Below are 12,607 nucleotides of genomic sequence, written 5' to 3'. Positions count from 1 at the left end.
TGGCTCCTGTCTTTCCATATTCTTACTGCATTTTGAGTCTGGAAACTTCTAGTGTTTTTGCAGGTAGTCTCCATACTCCATACGCCTGCTTTTGTGTTGGCTGCTCCTGTGCTGACTGCTCAACATTAAAGGAGACATCTAGGAGGAGAAGAACGAACACGTCATTGCTCCCCTTCCACCTTGGTCAAGTCTCATACTGCATCACGATCATAGCTTGCAGGCTGAGGCACACCCCCAGTGACCAGTGTTCATATTGTTATACTTCTACAATGTACAACAATATAACAACAAACAAAAAAAAAACCTCTGCTTGTTCCTGGTCCCTGGGAAAATTGTCCTATTAATGTTACTGCACATAATATGCTGAAGCAGCAAGAACTGCACATGACCACTGAGGCCCTGTTTGCCTGTAACATCCAGTGACCAGGTACTCTGGAGGGGTAGTGGTGCTAAAGATACTGTACAGCAGTGCTTCTCAAACTGTGAGGCGGGCCTCACCAGTGAGGTGCCCCCTAGTTGTTGGTGAGGCCCAGCTGAGGAGCCATTTTTTACAAAAGTAACTATGATCTGCACAATCCTCCAAAATCTCTATTTTAGTAACATTATTTTATTTTATACTTTATTATTATCTAGAGCTTGGGACACAGATGAAAGCTAGTCCTAGCATTATTTTCAGCTTTTAAATGGACTTTCACCACAGATGGTGAGGCCCAGGCACCCTCTTGGTCAGTCTGGTGAGGCCCAGGCATTACCCTGGTCTGTTGGGTGAGGCTCCAGTAGAAATAGTTTGAGAAGCACTGCTGTACAGGATAAGAAAAAACATTGCTGGTTGTTTTTGCTAACAGCGCCTTAGAGGTTGTGTGTGTGTGTGTGTGTGTGTGTGTGTTATTGCAGCTAAACCACACTCCCTTTACTGGGGTAGAACTGCAATACCAGAAACAACATGGATAAGGGGCTGTCTGTAACAAAGCTGCCATCTTTTTCTAATTTTGGATAATTGCCTTAAAGGGGTATTCCACTCAAACATAACTCTTGATATGTTACTGCCCATGGTGAGACTGAGGGCAGGTTCAGACTGAGGAATTCTTGTGGAAAATGTCAGCGGAATTCTGTCAGCTGTCTGCCCCCCCATTGTCCCTCATAGTCATATACAGGCTCAGTGATGAACACTGGGGGGTTGGATGGTCATCTGTATGACGATCACCCAGAAGTTTCTTTTACTTCACTTTTATCTCCTGGCTGTTTTGAGCAGCTGTTTCCTTCTCTGCATCATAGTTGCTCCCCTCCCCTATAGGTTCCCTTGCCATATACTTCCTCTTGTGACACTCCCATAGCGCTGGTATGAAAATACTGACACCTTGAAGTCGAGCTGGGCGCTTAATCAAATTAATTCCAATAGTTTCCTCAATTCAAAAATCTATTTTTTTTTTTTTATTATTTTTTTTTTAACTGCAAAATTGATTTTTTTTTAACCTGCAGGGGAGCAACAGAGCTCAGGGCCCAGGCTGTGTAGTCTCTGGTGGCCTCCAGCTGCTAGTAGATGACACCTTCATCCTGGTACAAAGGAATACTGAGTCCGGCAGGGAGTGCACCTGTTTCTCCCGTGCTTCCCGCACACAGAAGATTCTCCAGCAGTCCTTCGCCAGCCCTTGAGGAGCCCCTGGGGTTACAATCGAAGGAAGGGCAGGAGACAGACCCAGTGCACCATCACTGTAGAGCGGCTGTGGACCTGACATGTATCCTCCCCCACCAACTACTATTACTAAACCGCTTATCTATACCTCTATTATTACACCCCTCATCTATTATATCTCTACTACTGCATGTCTTATCTATTATGCCTCTACTACACCCCTCATCATTAGGAAAAAATTAAATCGAGAATAGTCCATAATTAATTTTTTTTTTTTGTCAGATCACCTAGCCCTACCTTGAAGCGCTGAGATGGAGTTAACTTACTAGTCTTTAGCTACAGCACTATACACCATTGCCTCATATGCAGTTTGAAAAGCGGAAACAGCAGATTGTGGGCGATGTGGTCTTATGATCGGCTCACATGTCTGCAGTACTAATATTAGTCACAATATGATGAAGAGAAACCTGATAAAATAATACATTTGGTATCTGGTAAGTGTCACATCTATGTCATGTGGTGTGTATAGCAGTGTCATAAAGCTGCACCAGATAAAGTATAAAAGAGAACTATATTATAGTCACACGTTTTATAATCACTTTGTCACCACCCACATCAATGTCAAGCTCTATACAAGAGCTGCTATTCAGCATTGATGTGGATAGTGATCCGAGTATATCACAGACTGAACTCCTATGGAACTCCCTGCATCATAATTAATGATACAGTAAACTCTTAAACAGTATGGCTGCATTCACACGTTCTGTGTTCCTCACGGACGTGGAATGCCTATAACGGACTCTTCCCCGCCCGGGCAGCATCTGTAATTAGATGCTGGGAGCGGGGGAACTGTACAGATATGCGCCCGGCTGATTCATTACAGGGCGGGGCATATATAGTCAGCTCACAAGCTAAACACGGATGTGTAAATCTGGTCTAAGGGGGTATTCACAAGTTCCATGCTTGGTCCATAAGTACAGATGATGTGCTACAGAACGGTGTTTTGAGTTCATAATGATGCCGGGAGCTCTGAAGCTTTTAAAATTTTTGTGCTACTGTACTGACAGATCACAAACTCCATCTCTCTATCTACTTTCCCTATGCTCAGCTGCAGTGTAGATGCAGACTAGTCTCTGTGCTGCCTCTTCTATACACTATATTCACACAAAAAAATTGATCCTGCAATCCTACCTCACCGTAGCAAACATGTGTATCCACTATTTTCTGTGGCCACAAAGTCTGCATGTTGCACAGGTTGCTTCTCTCCATTTCATGCTCCATAGGCTATAATGGCCAGTGCAAACCTGTCTTCACTTTGCTTCTCTGTGATGTACACAGCTTTTTCTCTATAATGAACAGATGAGAAGGGGGTGGGGGGGATAGCAGCAATTATCAAGCCGTTTGCCCTATTTTTGAGCACTTTATGCCGGCTGCGCCTTTTTTCAACTTTTTCAAAGGGGATGTGATTGGAGCATGGTTTATATTCGCTTCATTTTTAGTTAAATTTACCGTGTGCGATTTTTTTTTTTTTTTTTTGTGCAAAAAAATAAAAACATAAAAATGGTGCACAGGACCTGTGCTCCTATTGATAACTTTTGTGCATGGACTGGAGTTTTTTCCGCAGCTTGTGAAAAGAGCACTTGCGGGGGACAAAATGCATTAATGATACATACCCCCCTAAGTGTTTTCTAACACAACAAAATTGTTTAGGGACTTTGGGTGCAATCAAAATAAAATAAATCACGCTCGTATGTCCTGACCACTTTTAAGTTGACCTAACAGGAAATGTCTGCACAGTCCTGCAGTGTTGACCTACTACAGGGATGACACATCACTGGATTAATTAAGCTGTGGGTGATCGGGACAGGTGATTATGGTTTGCCCCAAAGTCAATTTTTAAACTATTTCATTGCACTGGAAATACATCTTCCACTTGCTGGAGGACAGGAAGTGTTGTCTTGTGGGCAGAGGGTTTGCCGTATACTGTCTTTAGCGTAAAGGACTTGTATAGTGCTTTAAATTAGACATTATCATTTTATTTCACATATTAGACAAGCATACATTTGAAAGTAAGCAGTGGTGAACCCAGTACAATATGGAGGTGTCAAATATTGTCAGACATCAGTCATCCAGGGAGAAGGGGCACAACTAAAAAAAAATGTTTTTAATTGAGTCGAGGTCTGGGTATGCAGACCCCCATCAATCTCTAGAACCACACAGCTGAGTGCTTCTCCCCATCTTGCTATAGGTGACAGGCCCATAGACTTATCGGAGTCCCTCTCCTGCTGTTCCCTGAGGATGGAGGGATAACGCACTTAGCTTATTCCTGATTTTTCTACGCAAAAAATATACAGACCCTTAAATGGTCACTGTCAGTATGAGGTGATGTGATATAAAGCAAGTTTGCAATTTACGGTTCAGGGAAGAAAAAGTTAGCAATTTACATTGATTATTTTTAAAATAATAAGTTATCATGCTGTAAAACAAAGCTATACTTACTTGTATCCAGGTCCAGTCTCCTGAAGACACATTTTTAGTCTTGTGCTTGTTCATAAAAAAAGAAAACCAAAAGCAGGAAGTCCCGGCCAGTACAACTATACTTACTTGTATCCAGGTCCAGTCTCCTAAAGGCAGGAAGTCCCGGCCAGTACAACTATACTTACTTGTATCCAGGTCCAGTCTCCTAAAGGCAGGAAGTCCCGGCCAGTACATCTCAATCAATCAATCAATCAATCAATCAATCACATGACTGCCTTCTCTGTGAGCATGCAGATGACTGTGACTTCTTGCGTAAATTGCAAACATTCTTTATATCACATCCCCTGTTGATTAGGATTTTGAAAGTTATTTAAAAACAGGTACCCTTTAAAGGGAACTTGTCACCCCCCGTGCCGGGGTGACAGGCTCCCGACCCCCGCTACAGCCCCCTATACTCACCTGATCCCGCCGGGTCCCGCTTCTGGATCCGGTCGGGTCACGGAGATCTCAGCCGCTGCAGCCTGGCGCGCTCGCTGAGAGATGAGTCCAACACTCATAGAGAATGACAGGAGAGTCCAGCGCTCCGTCATTCTCTATGAGCGTTTGACTCATCTCTCAGCGCGCGCACAGGGCTGCAGCGGCTGAGATCTCCGTGACCCGACCGGATCCAGAAGCGGGACCCGGCGGGATCAGGTGAGTATAGGGTGCTGTAGCGGGGGGTCGGGAGCCTGTCACCCTGGCACGGGGGGTGACAGGTTCCCTTTAAGGTCTATATGATCAGAATAGGTGCTCCCTATGGCACTGCCCAAGGCCACCAGTTTGACATAAATCAGGTCCGTCAGTGTGATGGCTTCCATGTATATGTGGAAGCTGGAGCACTAATTTGAATGAAGCATTATGCAGCCTGAGGTTCTGAAACAAAATATCTGAAGCAAAGAGTCTACTATTGCTGTACACTCTATATATCAAAAAAGCAGTCATTCAGTGCATCAGTAATATACAGGCTGAGCAATGTTATGTCCTTTTTGCTGTAAAGGCCCATTTCTCCAATGGGACTTGTAGTTTTAAATTGCAGAGACTATTGTCATATCAATAGAAATACTCAATGGTGAAAAATAATTAGGTCTAAATTGCCTTTCTGACCTCCCACTGATCTCATCCTGATGCTTCTTGGTCCCTGTTTATATGCACATGTGACACTTAAAGACCGTCACTGGGTTCAGTTGGTTACACATGTCCTTCTTAAAGAATCTAGTAAACAGTAAGTAATCTGTCAGGATTTGAGATGAGCCCAACTCAAGTCCAAGCATTTGAATACCAGTGGTTGAAGACGCTGGATGCAGCCCTGGAAAACATGGATATGGCCCATGGCTAAGGGCTGCATCCAACTTCTTCAGTCACTGGTATTCAAATGTTGAATCATTGGACTCGAGCATGCTTGAATTGTGCTCATCTCGTCAGGATCCAAAATCAGTAAGGGAGTATTACTTTATTACTTTACACTCGTGCAGTTCATAAAGTAAATCTAACAGGGCAGGGGACAGGACGGCCACACATACATTTAATACACTGTGCCATTGAGTAGCTTTAACTTGTGTTACTATGAACATGGGGATGGCCCTTTAGCCCTTGGTGCACCCATCCATTGTCTCCCGGCGAATGCCTACTGATGAATAGTCAGCCAGTGCTCAACAGTAATGTCACTCCAGACTGCTGATCACTGCAGAGCACCAGCTAAATATTCATCAGTAGATGCTCTGCAGGTGCTGGGGAGTGGACAGATAAGTGCACTGAGGGGTAAAGGAGCACAGTGCACCAAATGTTCTCATTTACATATCTACAAAACTTACTCATTAATACTGCAGTGCATGAACATAATAAAGGTGCCCCTGTCCCATGACCTATGCCCTATCAAAAACTCAGCTTCTAGATTTCTTTTAATGGTGCGTTCACACCTACAGGATCTGCAGCTGATTTTCTGCAGCAGATTTCAGTTAAATAACTGAACACAGCATCAGATTTGATGCTGTGTTCAGTTATTTAACTGAAATCTGCTGCAGAAAATCAGCTGCAGATCCTGTAGGTGTGAACGCACCCTAAAAGGGTTTCTGGTAGGAAAATGTGAACATCCCCCAGACCAAGGCCCTATTCAAATGGCTGTAATGCAACCTCATTTTAGCAAAGTCTTAAAAGTCTCCTACAGGTAAACCTTTTGTACGGTCTCTGTTACTTTTACTACTTCTGTTTCTTCAACATCTTCTTCAAAATAGTCCATGTCTGCAGTAGCCTCCTGGTACTGCTGGTATTCTGCAATCAGATCATGGGTATTACACTCCGCCTCTGTAAATTCCATCTCATCCATGCCCTCTCCTGTGTACCAGTGGAGGAAAGCCTTCCTTCGGTACATGGCTGAGAACTGGTCAGAAATTCGTTTGAAGATTTCTTGGATGGCGGTGTTGTTGCCGATAAAGGTAGAAGCCAACTTTAGACCACGGGGCGGGATGTCACATACTGCAACCTTGACGTTGTTTGGAATCCACTCCACGAAATAGGCGCTGTTCTTAGACTGTACAGCCAACATCTGTTCATCCACTTCTTTGGTGGACATTCGACCCCGGAATATTCCAGCCACTGTCAGGTAGCGACCATGGTGTGGGTCACAGGCAGTCATCATGGTCCTAGAGTCAAACATCTGTTGGGTTAACTCTGGCACTGTTAGAGCTTTATATTGTTGGCTTCTTCGGGATGTTAGAGGAGCAAACCCAGTCATAAAGAAGTGAAGACGGGGGAAAGGCACCATGTTGACTGCCAACTTTCTGAGATCAGCATTGAGTTGACCAGGGAATCGCAGAGAAGTAGTCACCCCGCTCATCGTCATAGACACCAGATGGTTTAGGTCACCATATGTTGGGTTGGACATCTTCAGGGTGCGGAAACAGATATCATACAAGGCCTCGTTGTCAATGCAGAAGGTCTCATCAGTATTCTCAATTAGTTGATGAATGGACAAGATGGCGTTGTAAGGCTCCACCACTGTGTCTGACACCTTGGGTGAAGGCATGATGCTGAAGGTGTTCATGATCCTGTCAGGGTACTCTTCACGAATCTTGTTAATAAGAAGAGTGCCCATTCCAGACCCGGTTCCTCCTCCAAGAGAGTGCACCAGCTGAAATCCCTGAAGACAATCACAGCTCTCGCTCTCTTTTCTCACGATATCCATCACAGATTCAATCAACTCAGCTCCCTCTGTGTAGTGGCCTTTTGCCCAGTTGTTGCCAGCTCCAGAATTACCTGTTGTGTAGAACATGTAGATTCATCAGCCCTCTCCAGCTCAAAACTAAATGGACAGAGAATACGTGAATGGTAAATCCACCAACGAGTTACCTTACAGAGTGTGCCTGGTAGTTTATTTCCCTGCTATATATTAATGTAATACCTTTACAGAATCTTTAAAAAATACCTGATCGAGGTTTCACTTCTGACCCTCCTAGCTAGCGTCAGAAAAGTGGAGACTGTCCTTTTTGCTTGGTATTGAGGCTGATTAAATTTTAGCATTCTCGGCTGTATGGATTTATTTTAGTGGTTTAATATGGTGCTTTGAATGAACATGACTAGTCTGGGGACCGAATGATCTAAAGGGACTAATGGGTCTGAGATCTAAAGGCATTGAGTTTACGGATCTTAGTTGGACATTAAATAAGTTTAGGTGATAAATCTGGAATCTGAATATGTTTAGGAGACATGTCTAATGAGTTTAGTGGTATGCCCAAGCCGCTACAGTCACTGACAAAGTGCGCGACCAGTGGTTGACGTACAATCACTTGATTATGCAGGCCTTTACTTCAGTTATCCATGGGCCACTGATCGCTGGCCCCATAGGGCGTTATCTGCCTGATGTGGAAGATAATTGGTCTTTGTAATAGGGCCCTAATCTAAGTTTGGGGTCTGACCTTGGGTCTGAATGAGTTTAAGGGACCAGCCTGAGATCTAAACTGAGTTTAGGCATCTGATTTGGGCATTGAATGGGTTTAGGTGACTAATCTGAAGTATAAATTAGTTTTGGACTTTTCTGGGGTCTTAATGCTTTTAGGGATCTTAATTAGACTTTCAGTAGTTTTGGAGGTTTGAGTTGGACTTTAGTGAGGTGAAGCTCTGAGCTGAACACCAACAACTAGACCTAGACCAGTGGACTTAAAGCTAGCTGAGTAGTCCTGGTCCACAGTCATGTTTTTTTTCTATCAAATAAAACAGACATCTATGTCATTCACCCACTGAAACATGAGTCATGTATGTATTTACGTTACCATGGATAAAGCTGTCAGGACGGAACAGAGGTCCAATAGCACTGGAGCGCAAACTGTCCATGGTGCCAGGTTCCAGATCCACAAGTACAGCTCTAGGAACATATTTGTGGGCTGTGAAAAAAGCAGAGAGCAATCCATAAGAACCAGAACCTGGTCCCAGCAATGTCCATGAGATGGAAGGGAAGTCACATAAAGACACTTACAATGAGCTTCAGTGAAGTAGACATTAATCCTCTCCAGCTGCAGGTCAGATTCTCCTTTGTAGTTCCCTCCATTGTCAATGCCATGTTCGTCACTAATCACTTCCCAGAACTACAAGGAAACACAGAAATCTTGAAGTAACTGAAAGCAGGGGTCAGGGGTTTTGGAGACCAGTCATTGTGCTTATACTATTAGCATCCAATCGTCCTATGTATCAGATGTTATGGTCTCAATTTAAAAAGTTGGCTTAGCTACAATACCACAAACAACCTGTGGACAGGAGTGGCGTTGTTTTAAGAGGGGGGGGGGAACCATGTTTTTCTCATCCAGGGTAAATCCATTAAGTAGTACGCTTGGTGCAGTTGGGTTATATACGACCATGGATCATTTCTGTGCAGCTTTCCATAACAGACCGTATAACAGCACCCCCCCCCCCCTTTTAATCAGGAAGCGGTTGTGGTTTTCTGAAAGAGCTCGGGAAGGATGAATACTGCAGGGAGCCTCCTATCTCCACTGCACATGTCCTCTTATCAGCCACAACACACCACAGTGTGAAGCCCTGGAATGGCACACCCTTCTGCTACCAGCTCCGATCCCTCATTTGCACTCCACTAGCTTATTTACTGACATATGGAAAAGTCTATCTTTTATGGGCATAGAATAGTGGAATGGCTGCTCAGGGCATGCTGGGAGTTGTAGTTTTGCATCTGCTGGAGAGACACAATTTTTAAGCCGCAGATTTTCAAGATCTTTGCATACACTGAATGAAAGACTTAACTTGTCTAGAAAAGAAATCTTGTTTTGTTCCATTAGCGAATAGTGGCACACCATATCAGCACCGATGTAATCATCACATGACCAGAAGTGTGTTTCCATTCAATGACTGCAAACAGAGACCTTAAAAAACTGTTAAGAATTGGTTCACAGGGTATTAGAGAACCGTATAGTGGATACTAAGATAACTTGAGGAAGAATGTGTCTGTAAGTGATGCCAGGAAGCGCTCTAGGATTACCGGGCCCCCCTCTCCTTTAGACACTTTTCATCTACTAGACGTATGTTTGCATCCTTGTGCAGTCGGCCATTGCGCAATGAACGAAACCTAAAACTTCCTCTATTCTTGTAAAAACAGAAGGTAATGAAGAGTGAAGATCTCCTATTTCTGCAGTCTTACAGTCACTTATATTTATGTAATGGAAGCAAGAAGAGCTCGCGGTTTTTCAAAATTGTGACTTGGTGTAAGAGCATTGCTTTGGTTTAAGAGCTTCCTGTTCTGAGTGGGAGGGCGAGTGGGGGAGGGACATGGTGTGCATAGCGGAGTCTACAGCACTGTACTCTGACCCAGGAAGTCTCCCTCACCTTCCAAATCATAGCAGATCCACTTCAGGCTGGGGCTTGCATCAGGGGACAGGACTGTGGAGGTAATCTCTTTATAGCTGTAACCCCTCTCTCCCCGGACAGAGAGTGCTGCTACATGTATGTGCCCACATCTGCCCTGCTCATTCTTTCATGCTCCCTGCAGTCTCTGTCAGCCCTTGTGTTTCCCATCCTCCCCATTACTGTACAGTAACTTATAATATGACATTCAGCTGTTTCTAAATGTTTGTTTCGGGTACAAACACACTTGTCGATCCGCAGCGAGTTTCTTGTTGCAAATTCGCAGTGACACTCGCTGCGGATCCCGGCCCTACGTACTCAATGGCAGACAAACTCGCAGCAGGGATGTACATCCCTGCTGCGAGTTTGTCCGCAGCACACCCTGTTAACCCCCCAGCTGCCGGAGCTTATAAATCACCTGATCCCAGCTCCGGCTTTCTCCGGCTTGCTTCTGGGCTCCTGACGTCTTCACAGCCCGCTCAGCCAATCAGTGTACTGCGGCAGGGCAGCGCACTGATTGGCTCAGCGGGAAGTGTCGAGAATCAGCGAAGCAAGTCAGAGGAAGCTGGAGCCGGGATCAGGTGACGTATAAGCTCCGGCGGCTGGGGGGTTAACGAGGCGGGCTGCGGACAAACTCGCAACAGGGATGTAAATCCCTGCTGCGAGTTTGTCTGCCATTGAGTGCATAGGGCCGGGATCCGCAGTGAGTCTTGCCCTTCATCTGTTTTACATGTTATGCAGGATAAAAAAATCATTATCTTTGGGGTGTGGAACCAATTGTTTGCATTTTATTTTCTATCCTGTGCAGAGTTAGATGTCATTTGACTATATGCCCCAAAACCTGTGTAGGCAAAGGTAACACCATGATGGTTCCTGATATATAAAGACATTGTAACTACAACTCCCAGCATCCTTTATTTGCAGATGAGCATCTTTTGTATTGGTATCAGTCAGGTCAATGGGGCCCTATGGATGTATGTGGCGAACACACTGGGAGCATATGCTAAATGCAGGGATTCGGATGCCATGTGAACAGAGACCTAGATAGTTGGTTATGGATGCATTGGCCCTACAGGAGCCGGGCAGGAGATGTAGCCAACCAGAGCAAGCAGTATTTGTGAACTGCAGTCAACAAACTATAGACTATAGGGGAGATTTATTAATCCTAGTACAGAGAAGTAGTTGAGCGGTCGCCATAGCAACCAGTTAGGCCTCGGAAAAATGAAAGCAGGGATCTGATTTGTTGCTATCGGCAACTGCACAAAGTATGTGCGGAAATCATTTCACAAAGTCTGGTCATCTGTAGTGAGACGTGGTGAGGTGCCGGTACACATTGGAATAATGGACAATTTCAACCAAAAGAATAATTTGTTTGGTGAAATTTAAAAACTAACGACCATTTTAGCTGAAAAAATACATAATGTTATCAACTGAAAAGAAGTCAGCCATGTTGGGTGATAGACAAAAGATGTTTGGTCCATGAACGAGGAAAGAATATTCTCAGACTATTCCCAGAAGCATCCTTCATCTTTACCAATGTAATGGCGACTATAGACTAAAATGTAAAAATACAGCAGACATGAGTTTGGCATTTGGCGCAGCTTATTGTGTCATTGTGATCTGTTAAATGTAGTTCAACATGAAGACTACGAGTGAAAGTCCCCTGAAGACGCCATTCTTGGTGGGATTGACTAACCATCTATGGCGGCCTCCTGCCTCAACAGATGATGATGGGGAGGAGAAGGATCGGGTATGTTGGATTTCAATTTCCCGAACCTTTTGTTTTCAAGGAGATAAGCCACTGACAGAGGAGTCTAGGACCCTTACTTCTCTACCATTTAGAACACATGAATGTTTAGTTTATAACCCAACACCTATGGAAGATGTATGAGCATGGTATGTTAAACCAATTGCATTATCTTAACTTAAAGAGTCTCGTGACATGTTTGGCTCTGCTTCATCTGTATTCCACTTATAAATATTGCAGGCCAACCATTATATCATCTTGGGGTCCCATCCCTTGTATATAGCTCACCTTTGCTCCTATTTGATTCCCGCATTGACCTATCTGCAGATGGACAATTTCTCGCATCCTGGACGCTGGAAGAAGCTATCGGGTCCCTTCTGTGGTTCAACAAGTGTGACACAGCAAAACTTCACAGGGGCTTATATACTGGTGCTGACGTCATTGAGAGCCGTATTATCTCTGCTCAGTGTATGGGTGGTTTATGTTATATACAGAGAGCCAGCAGAAACCGCCTACAGTGTAACAATCCTGAAGAAAAAGTATTTTAACGTATCTCTTGGAAAACTAGATGACAACCAATATGGCTACTGAGGTTTCCGAGAACTATGATGACAAACCCTTTATGCAGCTAGTCGCCTCCACTCCCCCATCACTATAGGATAAGGTATATTCAGGGGTCTCAGAAAGCTTTGATGGAATCAATAATGACGGAAGCCTTCGTAGCCTTCATCTTTCCCAGAATAGCATGAATAGGATTTGTAAGAACAGCCATTGGTGTACAGACACCCAGCAGATGAGAGGTTAAAAGTGCAGAATAGTCGGAATGGGGTAACCACAAAATAGGACATGGCCACAGCCCAACCCGCGTC

At 44.3% G+C, this 12,607-nt stretch overlaps 1 protein-coding gene across 1 annotated transcript; it reads right to left on the bottom strand.

Annotated features, from left to right (window-relative positions):
- Positions 1 to 6,156: 6,156 nt before the first annotated feature.
- Positions 6,157 to 12,142, bottom strand: TUBB1 (tubulin beta 1 class VI). Its single transcript, XM_069953832.1, has 4 exons — positions 12,027 to 12,142; positions 8,619 to 8,727; positions 8,416 to 8,526; positions 6,157 to 7,402 (listed from the first exon to the last, which is right to left on the bottom strand). Exons 1-4 carry the CDS (start codon positions 12,081 to 12,083, stop codon positions 6,309 to 6,311), a joined length of 1,371 nt encoding a protein of 456 aa, XP_069809933.1. The 5' UTR covers positions 12,084 to 12,142; the 3' UTR covers positions 6,157 to 6,308.
- Positions 12,143 to 12,607: the final 465 nt, after the last annotated feature.

Source organism: Dendropsophus ebraccatus, chromosome 14, assembly GCF_027789765.1.
Source record: "Dendropsophus ebraccatus isolate aDenEbr1 chromosome 14, aDenEbr1.pat, whole genome shotgun sequence".
Lineage (NCBI taxonomy): Eukaryota > Metazoa > Chordata > Amphibia > Anura > Hylidae > Dendropsophus > Dendropsophus ebraccatus.
The sequence above is the reverse complement of the archived record's forward strand: the minus strand, read 5'-3'. Positions and strand labels throughout refer to the sequence as shown.